Source organism: Leptidea sinapis, chromosome 26 (genome assembly GCF_905404315.1).
Source record: "Leptidea sinapis chromosome 26, ilLepSina1.1, whole genome shotgun sequence".
Taxonomy (NCBI): Eukaryota; Metazoa; Arthropoda; class Insecta; order Lepidoptera; family Pieridae; genus Leptidea; species Leptidea sinapis.
In genome coordinates this window covers 10497165-10524264 of record NC_066290.1, presented here as the reverse complement: position 1 = coordinate 10524264, position 27100 = coordinate 10497165, and the positions used below count along the sequence as shown (strand labels likewise).

General features: G+C 35.0%; 1 protein-coding gene across 4 annotated transcripts in view; it reads right to left on the bottom strand.

Annotated features, from left to right (window-relative positions):
- Positions 1 to 27100, bottom strand: part of LOC126972445 (chitooligosaccharidolytic beta-N-acetylglucosaminidase) — a 561898-nt gene that overhangs the window by 520436 nt on the left and 14362 nt on the right. For all 4 annotated transcript variants that reach the window (XR_007731139.1, XR_007731141.1, XR_007731140.1 and 1 more), the window contains exons 3-9: positions 22251 to 22454; positions 10715 to 10923; positions 7008 to 7341; positions 6125 to 6266; positions 4229 to 4414; positions 2105 to 2337; positions 507 to 742 (exon numbers count right to left, since the gene is read on the bottom strand). Coding sequence is in view for 1 of the 4 variants with exons in the window: in XM_050819216.1 (XP_050675173.1) it covers positions 507 to 742; positions 2105 to 2337; positions 4229 to 4414; positions 6125 to 6266; positions 7008 to 7341; positions 10715 to 10923; positions 22251 to 22454 (1544 nt within the window). In the remaining 3 variants the exon portion in view is untranslated. The remainder of the gene's footprint in view (positions 1 to 506; positions 743 to 2104; positions 2338 to 4228; positions 4415 to 6124; positions 6267 to 7007; positions 7342 to 10714; positions 10924 to 22250; positions 22455 to 27100) is intronic.

Genomic DNA, 27100 nt, shown 5'->3' with positions numbered 1-27100 from the left:
GCAAATGTAGTGCCGCTCAGAATTTTTGGGTTTTTGTAAGAATCCTGAGCGGCACTGCATTGTAATGGGCAGGGCGTATCAATTACCATCAGCTGAACGTCCTGCTCGTCTCGTCCCTTATTTTCGTTAAAAAAATTCAAAAACAATTTAAACTGCGTTGATAGGTTTTTAAATAGTTGCCTCATTGAACTGGGAATCGAATATGATAATGTCAGTCGTATGTCCTTAGGGAAATGTCAGCTATTGATTTTTCTGAATAAAATTTTTCATCAAATGTTATAATTCGAATAAAGTCTTCATTCAGTAAAATTTTACATCTGCAACTACTAACCCAGCAACATCTTATAGTGACCATATTAATATTATAAATATTTTATGTTTTAAAATAAATAGAATCACTTGGCCACATGAATCACAATGGATTTTTTTTATTAAAATACAGTGTATCTCACAATACATTACAAATTAGATTGGTGAGTGATTCAGATGGATAACTTCCTACTCACCTAGTCCTTGCGCGTCGACATATTCGCTCCACATAGCAACTTCCCCTCCCAATATATTTGCTTCCACGGGTAGCGTGTGGGAGTACATCCGTCTCCAATTGGAGTACTTGGTCACGCCCCAGAAGCCATGGTCCAGGTACCAGATATCCTTCGGTACTGACACGGTTCTGTAGCCCAGACGAAGAAGCTGGGAGAGGAGGGAACTCGACAGCGGCTCCCAAACCTCAATCACGTATCTGAAATTGAAAAGATTTTATATATGTGATACTGTACGAGTCAAACATCGCACATCACGTTGCGCTCTGTTCACATTCATTGTCAAGACTTAGTTCAATTGTTCTTAAGTCTTGATTAATCTATGAACCATTTATTAATCAATCTGTACGGCAACCATAACACCGTACAGATACTTTCACGGGTAGCAACACTACGTTTGTATTAGGGTTATAATTCCCTTCCCTAACTATTTTTGCCAAATCTTTTACCTATTATGTGTTTTTTCCCCGCAAGTCTCCATATAGTTTCTATTACAAAAATGATAAGACACTTTTCACTTGTTTAGATTTATCTTTTATAAATAATTTATAATATATTAACAGGCAGATTGGAACAATTATTTTTATTATTATAGAAGTGGTAACCCTGACTGCTCTACCGGCACTCGCATAGTGATCGCCGGCAATCATCCTCTGCCCCTCACCGCACTTGTGTCACCTATTTATCGCCAAAATGTTTTGTTTATTAATTTATTTAAAAAATACTCTTATATAAGCCTCTTATATTACATAAAAACTTTTATAACACACATACCGATTCACGCCTTGTTCCCGTCGGGATAGGCAGAGACAACAGAACGCCACTTGCTTCTATGCTTACAAACCTCACACGCTTCCTCTACATTTATTACTCTTTTTATACATGCTCGCTGGTTGCGCGTACTTCGGACCTGTTCTTTTCTCAAAACGTCCCCAATTTGGTCGAAGAATGTTCTACGAGGTGTCCCGCGACCAACTTGCCCACACCCTTACTTTATATATTTGATAAGTCATTCTTTCCTCACTCAATCGCTCCACGTGTCCAAACCATTTCAGCATTTCTTTCTCAGTCCTTGTCACAACATTTTCTTTCAGAGAACAGCGCATTCGTATTACCGCATTCGGAATTCTATCAATCAGTCTCATCCCACACATACTACGCAGTGATCGCATATCAATTGCGTTACTTCTGCTTTTATGCTTCTTCTGGCATACCAAACCGTCTATCACTTCCGTACATTAACGTGGCGACAAGCACGCGATTATAGGCAGCCATTCTTGCCTCTTTTGGCTCAGTCTGGCCGTTCATAAAGGCATGCAGCGCTCCATTCACACAGTTTCCCGCAGTCACTCTCCTTTCAATATCTCCTTCATTTTTCGTCTCTTGTAAACATGCTACCCAAATATATGAACTCTATAATCTTTGAATATTATAATCTATGCTTTATAAATAAGAACAGTTTTTGCTAATAATCGTTCCATTTATACATTTTTACTAACTTTGCCTACGTCATACTATCATTTTTTATGATATTATTAAATATTGATACAAAGTTCACTCACCTATCTTTGCTCAAGTACTTTTGTATTACGTTTGGCTGTGTGAGTTCTGATGACCACAACATAACTGGCTGTTCAGGCTGTCTCGTATGCAATAGTTCCTCGTCCCAAATCTGGAGTGCTTTCTTATGAAACTCGCCCCAGAGCTTCATGAATCCTTCTACGTTGGTGTCGTAGCCTTTGTCCTTCATGTAGCTAACTATTTCTTGAGATGAGTTCCAACAGCTTAGGAACACCTGAAAAATATAGAATGAGTTCGTTGAGTAGATATAATCGATTCACACATAGACATTGGAAATGGAATGATCGCGTGGAACAAACAAATTGGTATTTAAAATTGAGTGATCGTCTAAAACAAACATATCATTGACATTAAAAATGGAGTGATCGTGTAAAATAAATCTATCATTGACATTGAAAATGGAGTGATCGTGTAAAATAAATGTATCATTGACATTGAAAATGGAGTGATCGTGTAAAATAAATGTATCATTGACATTGAAAATGGAGTGATCGTGTTAAATAAATCTATCATTGACATTGAAAATGGAGTGATCGTGTAAAATAAATCTATCATTGACATTGAAAATGGAGTGATCGTGTAAATTAATCTATCATTGACATTGAAAATGGAGTGATCGTGTAAAATAAATCTATCATCGACATTGAAAATGGAGTGATCGTGTAAAATAAATCTATCATTGACATTGAAAATGGAGTGATCGTGTAAAATAAATCTATCATTGACATTGAAAATGGAGTGATCGTGTAAAATAAATCTATCATTGACATTGAAAATGGAGTGATCGTGTAAAATAAATCTATCATTGACATTGAAAATGGAGTGATCGTGTAAAATAAATCTATCATTGACATTGAAAATGGAGTGATCGTGTAAAATAAATCTATCATTGACATTGAAAATGGAGTGATCGTGTAAAATAAATGTATCATTGACATTGAAAAAGGAGTGATCGTGTAAAATAAATCTATCATTGACATTGAAAATGGAGTGATCGTGTAAAATAAATCTATCATTGACATTGAAAATGGAGTGATCGTGTAAAATAAATCTATCATTGACATTGAAAATGGAGTGATCGTGTAAAATAAATCTATCATTGACATTGAAAAAGGAGCGATCTTGTTGCACAAATTTATCAATGACATTGAAAATGGAGTGATTATGTTGAACAAATTTATCATTGACATTGAAAATGGAGTGATCTTCTCAAACAAATCTATCATCGACATTGAATATGGAGTGGTGGTGTAAAACAAATACATTGGTATTGGAAATGGAGTGATCGTGTTGAACAAATCTATCACTGACATTGAAAATTTAGTGATTATGTTGAACAAATCTATCACTGACATTGAAAATGGAGTGATCGTGTAAAATAAATCTATCATTGACATTGAAAATGGAGTGATCGTGTAAAATAAATCTATCATTGACATTGAAAAAGGAGCGATCTTGTTGCACAAATTTATCAATGACATTGAAAATGGAGTAATTATGTTGAACAAATTTATCATTGACATTGAAAATGGAGTGATCTTCTCAAACAAATCTATCATCGACATTGAATATGGAGTGGTGGTGTAAAACAAATACATTGGTATTGGAAATGGAGTGATCGTGTTGAACAAATCTATCACTGACATTGAAAATTTAGTGATTATGTTGAACAAATCTATCACTGACATTGAAAATGGAGTGATCGTGTAAAATAAATCTATCATTGACATTGAAAATGGAGTGATCGTGTAAAATAAATCTATCATTGACATTGAAAAAGGAGCGATCTTGTTGCACAAATTTATCAATGACATTGAAAATGGAGTAATTATGTTGAACAAATTTATCATTGACATTGAAAATGGAGTGATCTTCTCAAACAAATCTATCATCGACATTGAATATGGAGTGGTGGTGTAAAACAAATACATTGGTATTGGAAATGGAGTGATCGTGTTGAACAAATCTATCACTGACATTGAAAATTTAGTGATTATGTTGAACAAATCTATCACTGACATTGAAAATGGAGTGATCATGTTGAACAAGTCTATCATTGACATTTAAAATGTAGCAATCGTGTAAAACAAATATATAATAATTACCTCATCCCCTCCCATATGAAAGAGCGAGGGTTTGGGCAGTGTCTCCGCAATATCCCGGTATAGTTCCTGCAGTATCCTGTACATGTGATGATTGGCAGGGTTCAACTGACCGCAGGGAGGCTGTATGCACTGTGACCGCCACGTCTTCGAGTTCACACATACCGCCAGATCACCAAAACCATACTCCTGGAATTCAAGTATTTATTATAGATAAAATCATTATTGTAACATAAACCCCGAGGGACACAACAAGGATGGTAGCTTGGCAGATTACATATTACAGCAGGATGAAATCGGGACACGGGACACGAGAAACGTCTACGTGTCTTTAGCAGGCAGTCGTCAGTCTGCATACGGCACTTTTTAGTGTCTGTTAGCACTGATTTTGTGGATATCTAATAACACTAAGCTGTCACCCTTGGCTATGTTATCCTCGTTCGGGTGAAGTTGGCTCGAGTCGACTAAGGGAGCGCGATGGCCCAGTTAATTTTTTAAGAGTAATTAAGGGCGGCCAACCCTTTATATTTTTCATACAAACGCTCGTACGTGATTATGGCGTTTTAACGCAATTTTCTTAGGTTTCAAGAAAAAAAATTAAAATTATACTGATATATAACCCTCTAAATACCTGTTTTTTTGCACAAATTTTACCTGAACTTTAGCTGCTTAACTATAGATACCTCGCACATGTTCTGGACATACTATAAAACAACATCTATTTTACAAATTTGTAAGGATTACTCAAAATCATGTAGTTTCTAGGCAATTTCTTCACACAATTTTTCGTTTAATGTAATCTCTTTCTCTTGCTTGTTGTCAACAGGCGTTATGCGTTGGATGTAACAAGAACAGGAAGGGCCCTTTTAAAACATAAAATAAATGGTTTTTCTTTTTTATATGTTATTTATACCTAAATATTATTAATTTTATGCGAAAATTAGATAGTTAGATCTCTTTATAAGCACATCGCGTTTGCTTTAATTTGATCTAGTGAATGTTGTTTTAGAGAAGAATAGCTGCAAACGAAGAACATTTTAATATGTTTTACAAAATTAAATAATTGTAAGCAGTCTATTTAACGATGTAAAACAAGTGCCAGGATGTGTGCCAGATAAAATGGCATACGATAAAGTCCAGTCATTTGATAAAGGTCTTTGCTATTGAGCTAAATACATTAACGTACAATAACCAACTAGACTCTCAAACACGCTCAATAATATATTTTAGATTCCGAATCGCCTATTATAACGTCCGAGCAGCGTTGTATATACGCATACATTAACATATGCAGATAACATTAAAACAATCATTCAATGGAACACCTTATTTCGTGGAAGTAATGTTCAAAGTCTATTGTACAGGCCGATTAGAAGTAGTAACACTACGTCAAGCACTAGACGTAAACGAACACGAGGCAAGAACATTTTGTTATGGCAACTGAAATGTAATTGTTTAGCAAAATGATTAAAAACGTCAAGTTAGTTACACAATTTTGTTAATTTAAAGCGGCACTTATCTGAAATACAACACTCCATCCTTTTTAAGTTTGGATATGCTGTTATTTGGACAGTTTTTCAATTAACACTTTATCATTGCGTGGCGTTGTATTCAAAGCGCGGGAAAACACAAATGAACGAAAAATCAGCCTCATACTACATGTACTATTAGATATCCTTTCCTTATATACGCAGAGTTTTAATGCAGACAATATGATGCCATACTTTTATGCACATTCTTAACATTGTTTAAAATATTTTTGTTTGTTTCACATTCAATTCACATGGACCACTGTCCCTATTCTTTCTGGCACTCCAGGGTCATGTTCTTTAGGATAATATTCAATGTTTATTCTTGTCATATCATTGCACAGTTTATAATAGCAAGATATTTATTTACCTTTCCCCACTGCCATCCGTTGCCCGCATGCGCCGGTGCATCAATCTCTATAACAACCTTAACGCCGCGGACTTGAGCGTAACTTATCAAGTCTCGCACTTCTTCTGTTGTATATATCTCGTATGACGAATACGCGCCGTATCTATAACGTTTAATGGATTATAAACTAAGTAACATCATTGATTTTTTTTCCATATAAGGGGCAAGTGAATCTCTAGATGCAGAGTTAAAACTAGCCACTTATGAACACCTGTAATATCAGAGACACAGAGTACACAGAATACCTGATAGAACACTAAACTTACTTCAAGTCGGCTTTAAAGCCACTTAAGTGGGAGAGTATCACTTCCCCTAGATAGTATGATACGTTTTTCCTCTTTTTCCATAACCTTCTGTTCCCAATTTATGTTCGTTGTCTAACAACAACATCTCTGAGCAGACTTCTGAACGAAGAAAACGAAATGTCGACATATGAATTACGAGAGGCTTATTGTAGCTGAAGTATGATACAAATGGTATTGTTGACCAACTAACGTCAGGTTGTTAAATTTGGGGTTTTTTAATATAAATACGGGACGAGAAGAGCGGTACGTTCAGCTGATAGTAATCGCTCAGGATTCTCGAAAAGCCCAATAATTCTGAGCGGCACTAAAACTGCGCTCCTCACCTTGAGACATAAGATGTCAAGTCTCATTGGCCCAGTAATTTCACTAGTTACGGCGTCCTTCACACCGAAACACAGTAATGTTTATATATTACTGCTTCACGGCAGAAATAGGCGCCGTTGTGGTACCCATAATCTAACCAGCATCCTGTGCAGTGTCGATGTCACTACAAAATTTAATTTGAATTTAAGTTATTCTAATAAATACTCGTAACAAACCTAGTAAACTGCGGTACTCTTGTAGATTCAAACGGAAAGCTCTGAGAGTCGGTCACATGCCAATGAAACACATTCAACTTCGTCGCAGCCATGCCGTCAATCATTCGCTTGATATCGTCCATGGGAATGAAGTTTCTGGCTGTATCGAGCATCAGGCCTCTGTGAGGGTACACGGGCTTGTCCCTGATCTTAGCACCAGACACCAGGCGCAAGCCGCAACTTGATTGTGCAGAAAAGTCTGATTTATCAGAGGTCACTAATTGAGTAAATGTTTCCAATCCATGTCTCGCACCATAAATAGTTTCAGCTACAATGTGAACGGCTATGTTGGCATCTGGAATTATAATACATTTTTTAATCGATCCATTTGGAATTATAGTACGACTACTACGTGCGCGACCGTCCCACGTTGTGACTGACGATAGCGTGGTCGTGGTACTAAAGATGTCAGAGGGTAGCGCGTGGTGTTGCGGGGAAGAGCCACGCGCCCACCCTGTCTAAAAGTTATTGAAATAGGCGTTACTTTGCGGAAATCCATAATTATCAAATTACATTCAAGCGACAGCTCATTCAGCTGTAACACATTCAGTGTTAGAGCAATTAGAAATAATAAAACACAAAAATAACATGTTTACATTGTTGAATGAACAGGCAAATTTGGTCCCTTCACCATTGTCACGTATCTCTTCCGGGGGTAACAGGTCACAACAGCCGACCAATCACAGCGCGACATTTCATGGGACGAGGGTATAAAAGAGCGATTTCCGGCTTATTTGATTCAGACTCGTACCTCGATGCCTCGTGTAGAGGCGAAACACGTGTCGAATTGTTTAAAGACAAGTATTGGCGGAATTAACACTAAAGAATACTCAAATCGTTTGGATACCCACCCTGTCTGTCACCCCACGGGACGATCACGCACGAAATAAGAATAGGTTTCTGAGAGAAGAGTGGCATTTTTCGGTTCTCTGAATATATAATTACTTCACTCCTTAGTTACGCAATCTATCTATATATATAAATGAATTGCTGTTCGTTAGTCTCGCTAAAACTCGAGAACGGCTGGACCGATTTGGCTAATTTTGGTCATGAATTATTTGTGGAAGTCCAGAGAAGGTTTAAAAGGTGAATCAATAGGAAAATGCTGCTAAAATAAATAAAAACAACAAATTTGTTTTTCCTTTGATGTGTCCATACATAATTTCTATGAGAGATTTTATTGACGCACGGTTTGATAGTTCAGCTGTGAAACAATTTCAGTACGACAGCAGGGTGCATATTTTACGAAGTATTTTTTGATGTTATGATATATTATTGACAAATTCATATAAATACATTATTTTATTTATTATAACCAGAACAACGTCTGTCGGGTCAGCTAGTATACTATAATTGTAAACAAAGCGTCCGAGATAGAAAGGTCTATTACGGACATAGAATTCGACGGCAGGAATCAGGTAAAACAGCTGTTCAGTAGACTCCATGTGATAAATGCGGTAGAAGACATACAATAAAACGACGGGGACGTCTCTTGGCAACGCCAAGTGAACTAGTCGTTCACAAAGCACTGGATTCCCGAAAAGTCGAATAATTGAATATTATTCGAATACATTAATTAATCGATTAACAAATAAAAATATAAGTATAATATAATATTATATATAATGGGATAAGGAAAATATAGATATGGAAGGCGTGGATTTAAAGTTAGATATAGGTATATAATTAAAGGTAGGTACATGTTGTATTTTGTGAAAAAATATAACATACCTACCAAAATTGACCAAAGAAGCGTTTCGAACCTTATGGCAACATAGTTATTATTTCCGTGTACTTAAAGTTCATTTGCTAAAAAATTGTCACGAAATAACTTCATGGTATCAATGTCAAATATTTTAATTGGAGCAACTTATATAATTACAAAGCTTAGCAATGTAAATAGCCCCTCCAGAAAAATTTGGAGAGTAACAGACAGTTTTGCAATAATTATAACAATTTAGTTTGAAACAATTTAAATGGAATTGAACGAAGCCTTGGCATTACGTTTCTTACTATTATATTACGTTTGTTGATTCAGTTGCCTCGTCTCAAGGTTTTTTGAAAGTACACATTTGAATATTTAAAAAAGAATTAATAACTAGATAATATTTTTCTGTCTCTGCTTTATTTTATGAACGAGGTAGAGGTTTCATTATTATAGTGGATTTCAATGGAATGGAATGGAATTCGAATTCAATTCAAAACATTGATTGGAAACGGACTGCGTACACTCAAATCCAAATTACGCAAAAAATCTTATCCTGTTTGGTTTTATGCGGAACTAGTACAATTGGTACAAGCTAAACTTAAATTTCATGTCAAATTCTTACCGAAATCGGTGAGATTATAATATTGCAAAAGTATTATCAAAAACAACCTTAGCTCTCTAAAATTATTTTTTTTTTGGAGCTATGTAATTTTTTTCGTACATATATTATCAATCGCATATATTTAGCGCCTAAAAGCTTTTTGGGGTTAACCGATACGGTAATGATGGTACGGCATTGTGAATCTGATTGTTGATAATTTCTCGTCGGTTTAAACCATGAATGCTGACTAACCTACTCTAAGAATTCTGACTGAAAAAAATCTGGACTGGATGGTATACCACCTATTTTTATTCGTCTGTCCACTGAGAGTCTCGCCAAACCTCTCGTTCTTATTTATAACACGTCACTACAAAATGGAATATTTCTTGCTTTATGGAAGATTGCTAAGGTAACACTAATATACAAGATTGGGAACCAAACAGGTGCCACTAACTACCGCCCGATGACAATTCTAAGTTGGTTTGCTAAAATCTTTGAATGACTTGTGTGCGCAAATATTTTTAACCATCTTAAGCCCATTTTTTACTCATACACGCACGGTTTTGTTGTTGGCCGTTAATCCGTTTCTAATTTACTGATATATACTTCATTCTTATGTGATACAATTAACGACAAGAGACAGGTTGATTCGTCATGCGAAAGCTTTTAACTACGTTTATGATGCAGTGCTTTTAATGAAGCCACATCACCTGTGAACTCATTGTAATCTTCACAGATACAGACACATATAATTTATCTAATCGGACGCAACTAGTAGTGTTACGTGGCTTTGAGTCGGTTTCGTATCTTGCTATCTCTGGCATGCCTCAAGGCTCAAATCTTAGTCATGTGCTTTATTTGGAATTTATAAATGATCTATTATCCAAAATCCGAAGTTCCATAAACTTGGTTTGTACTTCTCCTAGTTTTCTCCTAAGTATCCTGGAGTAGTATATTATGACCACCATAAATTTTAACCCGTAGTGGTGGTAATGAAATGTTTTCTTGCAGCTGTCATAGTTTTTTTAATTCAGAGACAAACTAGAGTCGGCGCTAACTATCATTTCGATACCTTTATTTACGTGCAAATTTAATGTATATCAAAATAAATGGACGATGCGGAATTCGAACCCGCGCCTCTTAGGTTACGTCCCAGCGCTCTTACCAACTAAGCCAACCGATCGCATGCCACATGATCCGTAAATCTTGGTATGTTTGTTCAAATCTCGGATTGTGTCATCCTAATATATGATTTTAAGCTATTCTCATAATTATTTTACTAAATAAAGCGATTTTTGAAATATAATTTGGAATAATTGCCTTTACAACAGCTGTTATAATATTCAAATTATAATTTACCTTTACTCTGTACGTCTAGTATGTAATGCTCGTCAGTATTCCAGGATAGCTCCAGGTTGGAGGACTTTATCGTGATGTAGACGACAACAGGCGTCTCCACCAGGTCTGTGACGTTTCCGTCACATTCGTCCAGAAGATTGGCTGTTGCTACTTGTGTCATCTTGGCTAGTACCTCACGAGTCTCTACTGGAGCGTCGATCAGATCAAACCTGGAAAGGGAAGTTCAAATGAAATCATCTCCTTCTCATATCCAAGTCACGTCAGTTGGTGCTGGAGCTGGAAATTTACTTTTAATTTGAAACATTAATACGTTGTCATTGAACCTTATAATGTCCGCAATTTTTTTTGTTTAATGGTAAATAAAACTCGTTCAAAATATTCTACATAGTTGTTTAAATTTTTGGTGAGAAGTGTATATTATGCACTTATTTAGTTTATAAAGAAAACATGGTATTACGTTGATTATAATGCAAATCACAATGTAAATTGACATTGAAAATTATCGTTATTGAGTATATTGTAGTCGTAAAAAGGTATGTTTTGTTGAACACTTGCGATGGAAGAAGAATTGGATGTTACCGATATTACTCTTTTACAACATGATTTACTAATTTATTTTATTTTTATGAGAAACACCTGCTTACATATGATCGCAGAAAATGAACAAAATAATATTTTTACGAATTTAAGAAATTTACGAATAGTTAAATAGCTTTTATGTGGTAAAAAGAGTTACTATAACATTAATTTCTTAATGATAACGTGGGAACGAAGCGCTGCCTCAGGCTATTAAAAATTAAATTAATTAATAATTTTATTTAAAAACAGCACGCTGTATTTCTTGCGCCCGATCTTCTCAGATATAAGGCACTCTATTTTAAATGGGTGCTAGTTTTTGAGGTTCAATAAGTGATTTTAAATCTAATTTTGTATACAAATATATGGTTATGTGAAATAAGGAAACCTTTCGAGTAGCAAGCAGGTCAAGCACTCGATTCCTGCTATGATCTGATTTTTTTTAAAGAAAATTAGGGAAGAGGTGAGCAGGACGTTTAGCTGATACTAATTGACACGCCCTACCCATTATAATGCAGGGCCGCTCAAGATTCTTGAAATACCGAATATTCTGAGCGGTATTACAATTGCGCTCGTCACCTTGAGACATAAGATGTTAAGTCTCATTTGCCCAGTAATTTCACTAGCTACGGCGCCCTTCAGACCGAAACATCCTGTGCAAAGTAGCCTCCCACTGGTTAGGTAGATTACTTTAAATTTTTTTCACTTTTTCGATGTCCATATAAGAATTAACAATATCTAGTAGATATATCCATATATTGTACGATAAATAATGATTTATGATATTTTTCACCGTCTGGATACCAGTCTGTGGGTGTGTAGGAACCTTAAAAGGTGACAATGAGAAATGCGCAGAATCGTGATGTAACACTTTTAGTTCTGAGTACAATGACCCATAACAGATGTCACTATTTAAATAATACCATAATGTTCAGTTATACTGTGGTTATAGCAAGGTAATTGACCAGAGTTCAACGACCTCACCACTAAGTAACACCTACACTATGAAAGTATTAAGGCTATACAATATATATGGCTTTCAAACATTCTAACCGGTATAATATATGTATATGCAACAAGCTATTAAGTGTTACATACCAATCAGTGCAATTTAATAAAAACTATTTAGTTTGAACTATTGAAGGATTGGCGAACAGGCTTAGTTCTGCAGCATATGCGGTTAAAAAAATTTGACAGTTAACTGACATAGATACGGCGCGACTAGTTATTGTCATAGTATTATGTCCTATGGTATATTGTTATGGGGCAGTGCGGCCGATATTAATACCATCATTGTTCTACAAAAGAGGGCTATTCGCGCTATTTATAACCTATGTCCTTAAGAATCAGATAGCAAAATCGCTATCATATTATTTATTTTATAACTCGGCCAACTATTTGGCAATCCCGTCTCCTGCTTCTTTTGAGCAGGTTAGTTGTAAGTTGATAAGCACTGCTTCTATTGAGCAGTGTGATAGCTTTTTGGACTCCGCTTCTATTGAGCGGAGTAATGTTTTGGTAACCACTGCTTCTAATGAGCAGAGTATTAATTTAATAACCACTGCTTTTATTGAGCAGTGTACTAATTTAAGTAAAGATTTGGAATATTTTCCAAAAAATTAAAAAATAAGACAATAGGGGACTCCTCTAGCAATATAAAAACAAGTAATTTAACATGTACTAGAATAAGTAATTATTGTAAAATTGCAAACCTGATGCACCAAAACATGCAAGGATTATTTGGTAAAGAACTTGAACTGGAGTTATTTATGGATCATAAAGATATACATATTTTATGTTTAACAGAGCACTGGCTAAGAAAATATGAGCTCATCTTTAACTTCAGTGGTCATCAGGTGGCAAGTGCGTTTTGCAGAGAAAAGGCTACACGTGGCGGTTCTCTTATACTTGTAAGTAAATTATTTAAATTCAAAGAACGTAAAGATATCGTAGGCCTCTCTGTTGAACGTACCATTGAAATAGCCTGTGCAGAGCTCGATCGCGCCATTGTTGTTAGTATATACAGACCCCCAGATGCAGTATATGAATTATTTGAAAGTGTATTGGAGGAGGTTTTATTAAAATGATGGAAGTCGAAGAAGTATATCATGATATGTGGTGATTTTAATATTAATTTATTAGAAAAATCCACCACCAGTATTAGATTCAGATCTTTGTTCAAATCATATGATTTAACCAATATTTTCTTAGAGCCTACTAGAGTAACCGGCACCTCCAAACATTGTATTGATAACATATTTTCAAATTATAAACCCATTTCTCAGGCAATAATAAACCAACTGAGTTCAGACCACTTTGGCCAGTTAGCCTCTTTTAATAATGTGGTCAATAAATGTTCTAAAATTAAAAAGTTTACGTTTGTTACTGTGAATAATAGGCGGATGGAGAAATATAGAGGTAATGTGTCAGTTAAACTCTCAAATTTGGATTTATTGAAACATAATATTAATCCTAATGAAATGTATTATATGTTATTTAAAATAATTAAAATAGAGTTTGCTTCTATATTTACTTCAAAGACAGTCAATCAGGTGGTCTAATGATTGGGCAACAGCTGGCATTCATAGGAGCAGACAAAGGCTATATGAACTATATAGTGAGAGATCATTATATAATCATGATGCATTTTTTCTCGAGTATTTTAAAAAATACTCTAAATTATTTAAAAGTGTTTGTTCTATTGCAAAGTCTATACATATCAGACAGATAATTAAAAATGCACCGAATAAAATAAAGATGACTTGGAATGTGATTAACTGGGAATCTGGAAGAGTGAAAGACCGCAACATTGAATATAATTTATCAATAAACAATACTATAATTCAATCTCAGCAGGAAGTTGCTTCTGCTTTTGAGAATTTTTTTTTCTGACATTCCAGTTTCTATCACAAGCACTCTTGTTTCCTCCACCAGTGTTGCTGAGTCACTTCTTCTGGAAAATGTTAAAGAATGCCAACAAACATTCAATTTTAGTTTTGTTAGCCCTGGAGAAATAATTAAAACTTTTCGGTCTCTCGACATGGTGTTGCAGGAGAGTGTGGGCGGCGGTGATCACTTAACACCAGGTGACCCGTACGCTCGTTTGTCCTCCTATTCCATAAAAAAAAAAAAAAAAAAAAAAAAAAAAAAAAAAAAAAAAAAAAAAAAAATGAAAAAAAAACTGCTGATATATGGGGCATTGTCATAGCACCATATCTTGCAATAGTATTTAATAATTGTATTAATCGTGGCGTGTTTCCTGACCTTCTGAAACATAGTAAAATCACACCAATATTTAAGTCGGGATGCTCTTCTGACCCGAACAACTATCGTCCTGTGTCGGTTTTGCCGACACTTAGTAAAATTTAAAAAAAAATAATTTTAAGCCAAATGCTTACTTACTTTACTCATAAGTTACTTCATTTGAAACAATTTGGCTTTACTAGGGGACGTTCAACAACGGACGCAGGTGTTGAGCTGATCAAGAATATTTTTGATGCCTGGTAGGAATCGCAGAATGCACTTGGCATCTTCTGTGATTTATCTAAGGCTTTTGAATGTGTTCAACATTCAACGCTGGTCAGGAAGCTATACCACTATGGCATAAAAGGAACTGCGCTCGATCTTCTGACTTCATATTTAAACAATAGAATTCAGAGGGTCGACGTGATCAAGATCAGTTTGGAAGTTTTATCAAATAAATTTTATTCAGCGTCATACATAAAAAGGCTAATTCGAAAGCTAGACGACTATAAGATATTATTTTAAACTTTTTAACAAAAACAATACAGTGTCACATGCGAGAGTAGGATGATATTATATAATTAGTTCCAACTATATTTAACTCACTCGAATGTTTGGACAGCTCCCAGAAAATAAAACGTTTAGCCCTTCCTAATGGTGCCATCTCCCACCAGCAACCGTATCACAGTATAAAGCTCTCCCTGAGTATTGATACAAGTTTATTGGATACAAAAATTGGAAGCTAACGTTATTGAATTCATTTATGTATTATATTTTATTAAATAGTATTTTATATTATCTTTTCTTGACTCCTCCTCAGTCTCCAACAGGGTAGTAAAATCGGGATAAATCAATAAATGAATCAACCCCTCACTCCTAAAACTTGTTAATCAATAAACATGCACCTTCTATCACTCCTACAACTTGTTAATCAATAAACATGCGCCTTCTATCACTCCTACAACTTGTTAATCTATAAGCAGGCACTTTCTATCACTCCTACAACTTGTTAATCGATAAACATGCACCTTCTATCACTCCTACAACTTGTTAATCGATAAACATGTACCTTCTATCACTCCTACAACTAGTTAATCGATAAACATGTACCTTCTATCACTCCTACAACTTGTTAATCGATAAACATGTACCTTCTATCACTCCTACAACTTGTTAATCGATAAACATGTACCTTCTATCACTCCTACAACTTGTTAATCGATAAACATGTACCTTCTATCACTCCTACAACTTGTTAATCAATAAACATGCGCCTTCTATCACTCCTACAACTTGTTAATCTATAAGCAGGCACTTTCTATCACTCCTACAACTTGTTAATCGATAAACATGTACCTTCTATCACTCCTACAACTAGTTAATCGATAAACATGCACCTTCTATCACTCCTACAACTTGTTAATCGATAAACATGTACCTTCTATCACTCCTACAACTTGTTAATCGATAAACATGTACCTTCTATCACTCCTACAACTTGTTAATCGATAAACATGAATCTTCTATAACTCCTACAATCTGTTCATCAATAAACATGTACCTACTATCACTCCTACAACATGTTACTCGAAAAACGGGCACCTACTATAAAACCAATAACCTGTTACTTCATAAACTGTTAAAAGGCACCTTCTATCTAACCTACAACCTGTCGCTCGATAACAGGTACCTACTATCAATATTGCAACATGTTGCGTGATAAACATAAAGTATAAACTCGACGAACGTTAGAAAGTCCATTGACTTTATTCGCTTATGTTTGGATATAAATATGATTTATGAAGTATCGTCAGCAAGTGTACTATATTCTGATGACGCAACTTCTATCGTGTCGCATTTTGCGTCACTGTCGTCGAAAATAGAAGCACGGGCGAGTGTTGGGAGACACCTTTAAACATAATATTTTAACGATACACTTTCTATGAAAGAGACTTGAATAGATTTTCTCATTCAAATATCGTTATCTTTATCGTAAAGATAATAATTAAAAAGACCTAAAGCATTTTTTTTTTAAATTAAATCAGTGCAAAGCATGATTATAGGCTTACAGAACTATTACAACCACTTAAATGTTATTAGATTACCGCTGATAGATTTTAATACGACTAGTATCAATCTTAAATAGAATTCTCGTGTCCCGGTGTTTGTTACCAAACTCCTCCGAAACGGTTAAACCAATTTGTTTGAAAATTTGTGTGTATATCGGGTAGGTCTGAGAATCGGCAAACATCTATTTTTGATATCCCTAAAAGATAAGTCACTCATCCCTAAATATATTTATTTATTTCTTTCGACATTTTTTTTTATTTTTTTTTTGTATTTGTATCGTGATTTTAATATTATTCTATTCCATCCACAGATACGCAATAGATTTGCAAGATGGCAATCGAATATAGTAATGATAATTGTAGTACGATAATTTTTATGTATGATATATTTGGTAGGTTTGAGAATCGGTCGTCATCTATTTTTTATACCCCAAAATTTTAAATATTGATTTTCTTTTATTCATTCTTACGGCAATACAACGTTTGCTGGGTCAGCTAGTAATCGTATAAAAAGTAGTTACAATTAATTTCTTTATATGCAGAGGTCAATGATAAGAAGTCGATAAACAGCGATGACGTGAATAGGCTATTGAATAGTTCAAACACATTCTTGATAAATTATAAGTCATAAGTCTTGATGATCGGAATAACATCTAGAAAAATATATAAAATTGTAGTTGTTATTAACAAAAGGTGAAAAAATGTTGTATTTCATTTTTTTATGACAGTAAGAGACGAGACGAGGACGTTCAGCTAATGGTAATTTATATTTGCCATTGCCCATTACAATGCAGTGCAGCTTAGGATTCTTGATTAAACCAAAAATTCTTAACGGCACTACCTTGAGACATAAGATGTTAAGTCTCATTTGCCCATTAATATTACTAGCTACGGCGCCTTTTCAGATCGAAACACAATAATGTTTACCCATTACTGATTCACTGCAGAAAAAGGCGCCGTTGTGGTACCCATAATATAGCCGCCATCCTGTGCAAAGTAGCCTACTGGTTTACATTCGTTATTCGTTAATAACACAAAAACAATTAATATTTAACGAATTTTGAGAAAAAAACACACGAATCCCAGAACTGTACTTCTATTATTTATAATTTTAATTCAATGCCGAAAATAAGTCCCCGCGCGGCCTCTACGAGTCTATGGTATGGACGCACTGCGACCAACAAATAGTGAACCTACCGCATCATATATTATTTTATTAGTAACAAAAACTATCTAAAAAAAATTCTGAATGAATTTGAATTTTGGTATCATACACAGGAACACTGAAGAAAAATTCGCCTTCGTCAACATAATATAAAAAAAAATTAACAAAAAAACAACCGACTTCAAAAACACAATTTCAAAACAATAGATGTGTAATATGCACTAAAATGGAATCTAATTCTAGTTACGATCATTGTTATCTTTGGAATCGGTGTCCTCCCGCCGCGGCCCCGCTCTCACCTCTCGCCTACTCACGTCGCGCGTGCGAATCAAGCACATCTCACCTATAATTATGAATGAAGTTACAAACCTGCCTTGGCTGTCACCGACTCCAAAATTAACAATAAACGTTACTAGAATTATATTAATTAATTGGATTGTATAAAAATACGCAATATTATATCTATTTTTTTAAATAGTGTTTTTGAAGTCGGTTGTTTTTTTTTATTTTTTTTTTATCTATTTATATTGAGTAAATCTGAAGTACACTTATTAATAATTTGTCTAAATATGTATAGATCCACTAAATTTAGCAATGCAATAATGAACGTAAGCGTATTACAATTTGATTACGACAATTACTTGACGGTAGGTGACTCAAATAGCCGGATAACGTAAAAAAGATTCGGCCGAGTACCGTTAATTTGCTCCTAAGAAAGCTGAAGAGTTCCGTTTCTTTGCCATGGATCCCATAATAAAGAACCTCCTCCTATTTTGAAGTCGGTTAAAAAGCTTAAATAATTAACCTAAAAAATTTTGTGGTTTCAATTTTTTTGGTGGTTTGAACAGTCCAAATCTCAATACGCCCTACTTTTCACCGGTTAGTGAAAACAAATGTAATATAAAACAATTTAGTGAAATTGATACTTATTTGTAATTTTCACACCTGATTTATAAACCTGTTCCACTCTTACGGAATTAGTTCCCTTAACCCAATTCAAAAATAGAAAGTGATAAATATTCTTTAAATAACACCAACACCGATTAATGTTGATTTGATTGTCCAATTCTCGTATATTGTGCTATAAATAGAATAAGTATGAGAGTTTGAAATTTAAAATTGTATTCAAATTCAAATATTTTTATTCGAAATAGGATTTTCAATCACTTATTGAAAGTATATGCCTCAGACCTGAGAAGAACGGGCGCAGGAAACTCAATGGGCTTCTTTTTTTAAATACATTTCGTTACAATAACATTTATTAATTAATTGCCTGGCGGTGGTTGCTTCATTCGAAATCTGTGGTATCATTAAGGAAGTCCTTTATGAATTTCGTTACACACTTTTTTTGTACATTTTCTACAACACTCAACAAAAGACTTACTAACACGACTTAACCGAGTAGTAGGCATAACATGTTTATATTTGCTCCTGGTGTGAACATTGTGATTATCACAGTTTCTAGAAAATTCGCTAAAGTGTGTAACACATACATAACATTATCAAGAGTGTATTGAGACTCAACAGTGAAATCGATTATATCTTTAAATTTGAAACAAAGTAACAATTTACAATAGAACATAAAACTTTTATAGGTGACTAATGTAAACTAGACGCGCGTATCTGTGTCAGTTAATTGTCTAATATTTTTAACCGCTTATGTTGCTGAACTAAGTACTGTATGAGCCTATCCTTCAATGTTGCACATAATAGGGCCCCATTGTAATTAAGAGTAATACAAATACAAAAAAATACAAAGAAAGTAATGCGAAGAAATATAGCAGATTCCAACACCACCAACTCTCCGCTAAACAAAATACTCGAATCTCCATTTTTGGCATTTGGGGTGGTAAGTTTTCTTGCTATTTAACCTTTCGAAAAGGCCAGCAACTGTGATTCTTCTTGTTGCGGGACAATGTGGGCGGCGGTTTGTGCCTCTCTTCCATAAAATAAATTAAGATAATTTGTGTTAATTGCTCATGTACATTTCAAGTTATCTGTTAATGTCTTCAAATGAATGGAAGTAGCACGGAGTGAGAAGTTAATTTTAAGCATTCCCATAGTACGCTAACAATTAAAATTCAATAATGGTTGTTGCTATCGTCGCAGGTACTGCCGTTGTAGGTTAAGTGGACAGTTAACCCACTTTGATTGAACAGCTCTATGGTCCACGCGTAAATTCAGTTTTCTCAGTCGAAGATCTACTGAACATTTTCAAATGTTATAATTTATAGCCTATTGGAATTTATTTTCTTAAAAAATGTTCATTGCGAATACTACTCGATGACAATTAAAGCAAAATAATCCTTTTTTTCTTTCGGTCTTTTAAAAAAATCTATTTGCTCTTGTTAAGGTAAAATAGGCCTCCTATTTTCGGCGTTCTATTTAAATTATAAAATATATAATACAAAGAATCCCGGGAGTTAGCACTTTTAAAATTGAACGGAGATTGAAACGTTTCCATACATTCCTGGGCCCAGGTGATAACAAGATGAAAGTAGCATCATTTAAATAATCATATAAAATTTAGCAAGATTTGTCAATCTAGGAGCTGAGTAATCGCTATCGTATTAAATGCCTAGCTGCTAAGGATTTATCTTATGCTTATATTAGATGGGTACCGACCTTGTTCTTTTTTAAATACCTACCTATCTACTACTGTAACGACATTTTGTTGCATTATAATATGAGACAGTTGGTAATTAGACATAATATAGTATACCTAAATTAAAAGATAGTTTTATTTGCTCAGATAAGAATAATATATACTAATTAGCTCATACATGAACTGTAAAACAGACTGCTAGAGACAACTTTCCTTGGAATTCAATTGGGTAGGTAGTTAACAAGTCGGTAACTCAACGAATACAACAAGAAACGAAGTGACAATGACGAAGAATCAAGAAACGAAATGATCTGTCAGACTGTCATTGTGTTCAATGTGAAGTTAGCGTTCAGGAACAAGGATTTCACTAGAATCGATTTTTTATGTAAATCGATTTATTGATAGTAAAATAATTGCTCATGTCTGTTTTTTCCTGAGCAAAATAATATATTTTATTCATAATAATATGGTTATTCGAACATAAATTATGCACCTAACTAATATTATTGAAATATAACAACTGGATCTTAATGTTATTTGAATCGATTACATTTTAATCGATTTTCTTTATTTTAATGTTTTTTCGGTTTGTAGGTTGCAAAATGAGCTACTTTTTTGTATTTTACATCAGAAAAATCTACCCTTTTTTAAAAGTATATTTCAACTTGTTAACCATCAAGCCCAAAAGTCCCATTCTCCTTTCCTCTTCCTTAAGGATCGTTTTTTTAAATTCCTTAAATAATAATAGTTTTTGAGTTATTACTGAAAAACTAAATGCTATCAAGACTACACCTTTTTGCCTATCTTTTCTAGACTATCTCTGTCTTTTTCTAGCCTTACTCATGTTTTACTTACTTTATCAGTTAGCTCACTCTCTTGTAAACTGTTTCACTTTTCAATGTCTGTAATTAACGCACGAGTACTTGGCATATTAGATGGTTGGTTTATTAATTTCCTTCGATCATTAAAACCTTATTAATACGCCACTGATCGAGTTATATTTCAAAAAAACCGCGTACACCTTTCTTAAAGGCCGGCAACGCTCCTGTTATTCCTCTGGTGTTGCAAGAGAATGTGGGCGGCGGTGATCACTTCGCACCAGGTGACCCGTACGCTCGTTTGTCCTCCTATTCCATAAAAAAAAGATCAATCAGAACTTCAGAGCCCTTAGATTTTTTTATGGAAGAAAAAGACAAACGCGCGCTCGGGTCACTTGTTGTTAAGTGATCACCGCCGCCCACATTCTCTTGCAACACCAGAGTAATGACAGGAGGTTGCTGGCCTTTAAGAAAGGTGTAAGTGGTTTTCTTGATGGTACCCATGTCGTATCCGCACACGGAAATTCAATCCACAGCTTGGTTGTACGTGGCAGAAAGTTCCTTAAAACCACGCACTGTGGAGGAATGCCACACATCCAGAAATATTGGGGATCCTAATTTGTGGCAGGTTCCATTATATCCATTTATCGAGCACTTTTATTCGAAAATTAACGCCGAAACGTAAAATGCAGTTTTAAATTATTTATATTTGCTTATTTTTGTTTAAACATAACAAATAGCAGTGGGAGGCTCCTTTACACAGGATGCCGGCTAGATTATTGCCGGCGCCTATTTCTGTCGTGAAGCAGTAATGTGTAAGCATTACTGTATTTCTGAAGAAATGACTGGGCAAATGAGACTTAACATCTTATATCTCAAGATGACGAGCGCAGTTGTAGTGTCACTTAGAATTATTGGGTTTTTCAAAAATCCTGAGCGGCACTGCATTTTAATGGGCAGGGCGTGTCGATTACCATCAGCTGAACGTCCTGCTCATCTCGTACCTTATTTTCATATTTTTTTGCTAAATTGGCTTTTAGTGTTGCAATAATATCCATACCTTATATAATTCGGGTGTATCTTGACGGTCTGAAGGCTTAAAGCCGCAGTCACCGGGCGAGGCCAGAGTCCTCCGAATCTGCCGCAAACAGTTCTGCAAAGGTCCAGACTATCGAACACTGAGCTTGAGTTCGACTTCGTGGGCAGCGGAGACTCCGACCTTTGACAACCCTCGTCTGGTACGCATTTGAATGTCCATGAGGGTCTGGAAATATATTCATAATTAATCTGCAGCAAATATACTTTGAAACTTTATAGGAATAACAGTAGTTTAAGAAACAACTATAGTTAAGGTTTAAGCCAAATTTAACGTTAACAGAAATTCTGACTTTAACATAGACTTCGGAATGAGTTGCACCATCGTATTCCTTGGCATAGTTAAAGTTAAAAAGTGAAATATCAAGTCAACATAAAATATTTATTTAAAAATTTGACAAGTCGCTATTTAGCTATTTAACATGAACAATAGCTTTAACCGGCCGAAGATTGGACGGTTACAGTTAACAGTTAAAGCTATAACGTCATCTAAAAATTGTCAAATGTTGCAACCCTTTTTTTACTTAACAGATACTTAAACATTTTTATTGTTACTAAAGTTAGTTTGTGCAACTCAGTCTAATATGGTAACCTTAAATATAAAATATTATATAAGGTTTAATATAAGGTTTATATCTCTATTCGTGAGTCTGTGTCTCACGGGCCGAGGGTCTTGACCACTGACACCAAGTGGGAGGCTCCTTTGCACAGGATGCCGGGTAGATTATGGGTACCACAACGGCGCCTATTTCTGCCGTGAAGCAGTAATGTGTAAACATTACTGTGTTTCGGTCTGAAGGGCGCCGTAATTAGTGAAATTACTGGGCAAATGATATTTAACATCTTATGTCTCAACGTGACGAGCGCAATTGTAGTGCCGCTCAGAATTTTTGGGTTTGTCAAGGATCCTGAGCGGCACTGCATTATAATGGGTAGGGCGTATCAAGTGCCATCAGCTGAACGTTCTGCTCGTCTCGTCCCTTATTTTCATAAAAAATAAAACCAAACGGCACAAAGATATAAGACTCACTGAGACCGACATATTTGTGACGTTTGCTGTCTCCGGCAGTCAAATCACTATCAATAGCCACAGACTTAAGTAACTTGGACATAAGAAGCAGCCAGAGTGTTGAAGCAAGTCTCGTCCCACTCCTTTTTTATTAAGTAATTAATAATGATGTAACATTATTCACTCCCCAAGATTTAATATATAGCCGATTTTAATATATATAACACTTTACTTAGAATCCAGATGTTATGTCATTCGTCTATCAATCCTGTTAAGTTCGGCATTTCACTTCGGGACCTACAAGCATAGGTCATACTACCAACTTTAAGGCCGGCAACGCATCACTTGACCCCAGGTGTTGCGAAATCCATGGGCAGTAAGTTGCCTTAACACCTACCATCACGTGAATAACTTACCCGTTTGCCCCCTCTTATTAAAAAAAATCTACATTAAAATATGTCAATCTTAAAATCATAATCCTTTAAATATTTTGTATTGAAAACCCTTTGTTGACATATTTATTGAAATACCAATTCACCAATCCATAGATAGTTTAAAAATCATATCCTTTAATGTTACATAGATCGGCTATTGGAATGGTTAAAGATTGCTCCGATGCCAATTTAAGGATTGCTACTTTTATATATATTGCTATTACTACTTCGGATATACGAGTTATATATAACCCTAAACACGTGGTCGGATTTGGTACAGCCGAACCATGGGTCGCGGTTTTCTAGCAATATCTACCGCACAAAATTATTATTATTAATGTCTGGACCGTACAGTACGACAGCAGACTAATTGGACCGACTGATGCAGATGGTCTCGCCGTACCAAATCCGATCATGTGTTTAGGCTTTAGGAACTAGTACTAGGAAGGGTAAAAGTGAGTTACGTAGAAACGTTTCGATTAATACTTCGGCGATGGTGTATTAGACACCTGTGAAGGGACTATTTAATGCGGTTAAATAGATTTCCATAGTAATGAAGAGACTGCATCAGTCGCGTTTTCAATTAGACAGTATCAATCAATTTTTAAAATACAAACTTTCGATAATCAAATAAAAAAATGTGTTCAGCGTCAACGCTCTTTGTTGCAAAATATAGAATGGTAGGCGAAAATATAGTTAACAGAATTATCTTTTTACACGATAAATGATTCCAACTAATGCAAAATCAATGTAACAAAACATGACTTTGTGATATATTGACCTAAAAGATTACAGCAAATAACAGGAAGTGGCTATCGGTAATGATATAAAATGGAATTTTACAATTACGGTTACAAAGTCTAATTACAATCAGCGATATTTAAATACTAGCTACATAGAACAGTACTTTAAATATATTCTAGAGACCGAATTGACACACGCACACATACACACGTTTTACACGGCCGCTAAGCAATCTTGGGAACACAAAACTATTGAGTGCCACCAAAGAGTATAATAATATATAGGGAAAAGAGAGCCCTCTTTACGCATTAAGAGCTGTCTATTTGAAAACTAGCGCCATCTGGAGATTGGCCCCGAAAATAACTATATATAAGCTTGAAATTATAAAATTCATGTTTAATGTTGTGACGCAATTAAATAACTAACTCTACTTTTTAATGTAGGTATTGCAATTTTTTACCTTGTTGAAATTGCGCGTAGAGTTAGTTATTTAATTTTGTCACAACATAGAACATAAAGGGTAGATTTAGTAGTGTAAATATGCAAAATGGAACACGAGAGCTACATACAAACGCAAAGTTAACGCTAAAAGTAGCCGCCATTTTATGAACAGTGGGCAATGACACAAAGAAAAGTTGAAAGGTTTCAAAGCATATGACAGCTGACAAAGCTTTCATTTTCGGGCCAACGAACAGATGGCACTACAGTCTTCTGAAAACGTCACTGTAAGGCGTGTGTCCCACCCCTGAGTGCCACGCCGTGCGCCGCCGAGACTGGTCGGTGTTCGAGTGACATTATCTACGCCGTGCCGTCTGCGTCGTAAATCTATACCAACCCTAGCGCTCCGTCCAGACGTAGGTATAAATTTCAAGGAGACCGCTGAGTTACGCTTATAATTAATTATATTGTGCCCTGGACGAAATTAACCAGAAAAATATTATGCATGCATAGCGTGACAATATTATCTACCCTGTATGTTGTCACGACTTCTTGCTGAACTTACTGCTGTTAATATTCAAGCAAAATTTGAATTAAATCTATTCAGTAGTTTTTAGTTTGTCCGGACATTGATACAGACAAACAGACAAAAATTATATTATATTATAGGACTTTGAAAAAAATAGTGAAAACATATAGAAAAGGAAAATTTTATTGATGAAAGATGAGATGAGAATACTTTATTGGACTTTTTTGTAAAACAAAATACTGAAAATAAATACCAAATATGAATATACTAAAGACGAGGCAGTAAGGGCCCGGGCTATAGCCTGTTCGCAAAAACGAATTAAAAAAATGTAGGTACTCTGTGGTCGTGTCAAATCAAACCTCAATGGAGGTGCGTTCATAACACTGAACACTTTTACTCTAACGATATTTTACTATAACGGTTCATTGCTCGTTATTTTTACGAAAACACCTAAGCAAACATTTAATTTGTAATTCAAAGAACTATATTTATTTATATTGCTATTATTTAATAAGTACTTACAAAAAAGGCCTTAATGGTTTATAATTTGACCCTATAAAGCGCAATTTTAAAATGTGTTTTTAGTATTTTCTACGCAAAAAAACCGCTAAAATCATTTAAGGTTTCGAAACGCAACGCATATGGTTCGAGTAAGAGAGACAAACTACTGTAAAGCGTCATCTCTTTCTCACACCGCGGACCACTGACAAATTTATTTCGTTCATTCTGCTTAAGCGATGCAAACGCCATTCAGTACCAGCCATGCAAAAGGCACTTCATGGTACGAATTTTAGCGATTCAGTTTACTTACCTAAACTGAACTGCATCGGAGTCGCATCGCTTATTAAAAGTTGATGGTAGGCCCTCAGATATCTCAAATTTCGTCCCAGTGACATTTGAGACACGACTAAAAGGAGGAAAGTGTGCTTACGTCGTCTGCACACTTTTGCCGTTCCGCGGATACTTCGGATACATATGGCTTTAAATGTGAATAAAACAGCTTCATTATATATAATAATATTATATTAAAGATGTAATGGAATATGTGACGTGTTTATTGACGATAACAATATCTAAGCCGCAGAATTCATCTTGTACTTAATGTATTTCACTAGTAACCGTTTATCGTTTATCGGTAAGTGACTTGGTTTTGTAATTAAAGGATGATAAGCTAACATATCTTATCGCCAAAACTTACATGGTGCAGAAAGCGCTTTTGTATAAGTTCAATTCTCATATAGTGTTAAACAACAATTATTTAGTCTTTATTCCGAAAGCCTTTCAAGCTTTGCTTAGTGATCTTTGATCCTTTCTTACATAATATTTTTTCTGGGATCATGTTGTAAAAGCCAGACCGACAAGATAGACCGATTTTCGTCGAGATCTTTGGGGTAGAACCTTGTCGAGCAGTGGACGCCTTCCGGTTGATGATGATGATGCTAAAATTTGCTAGAGTACTTTAAAATAATTTGTGTATTTCTGTATCTATGAACACATGTGAAAAATTGTTTATTTTTAGATACTTAGATTTGTAATCTCATATGTAAAATTTATATGTATATCATACACAGGTACACTGAAGAAAAATTCCCCGTCGTCGTCAACTTTCAAAATAAAATTAGTAAAATGTAGTGGTATAAAAAGTGAGTTAACGCACGCAA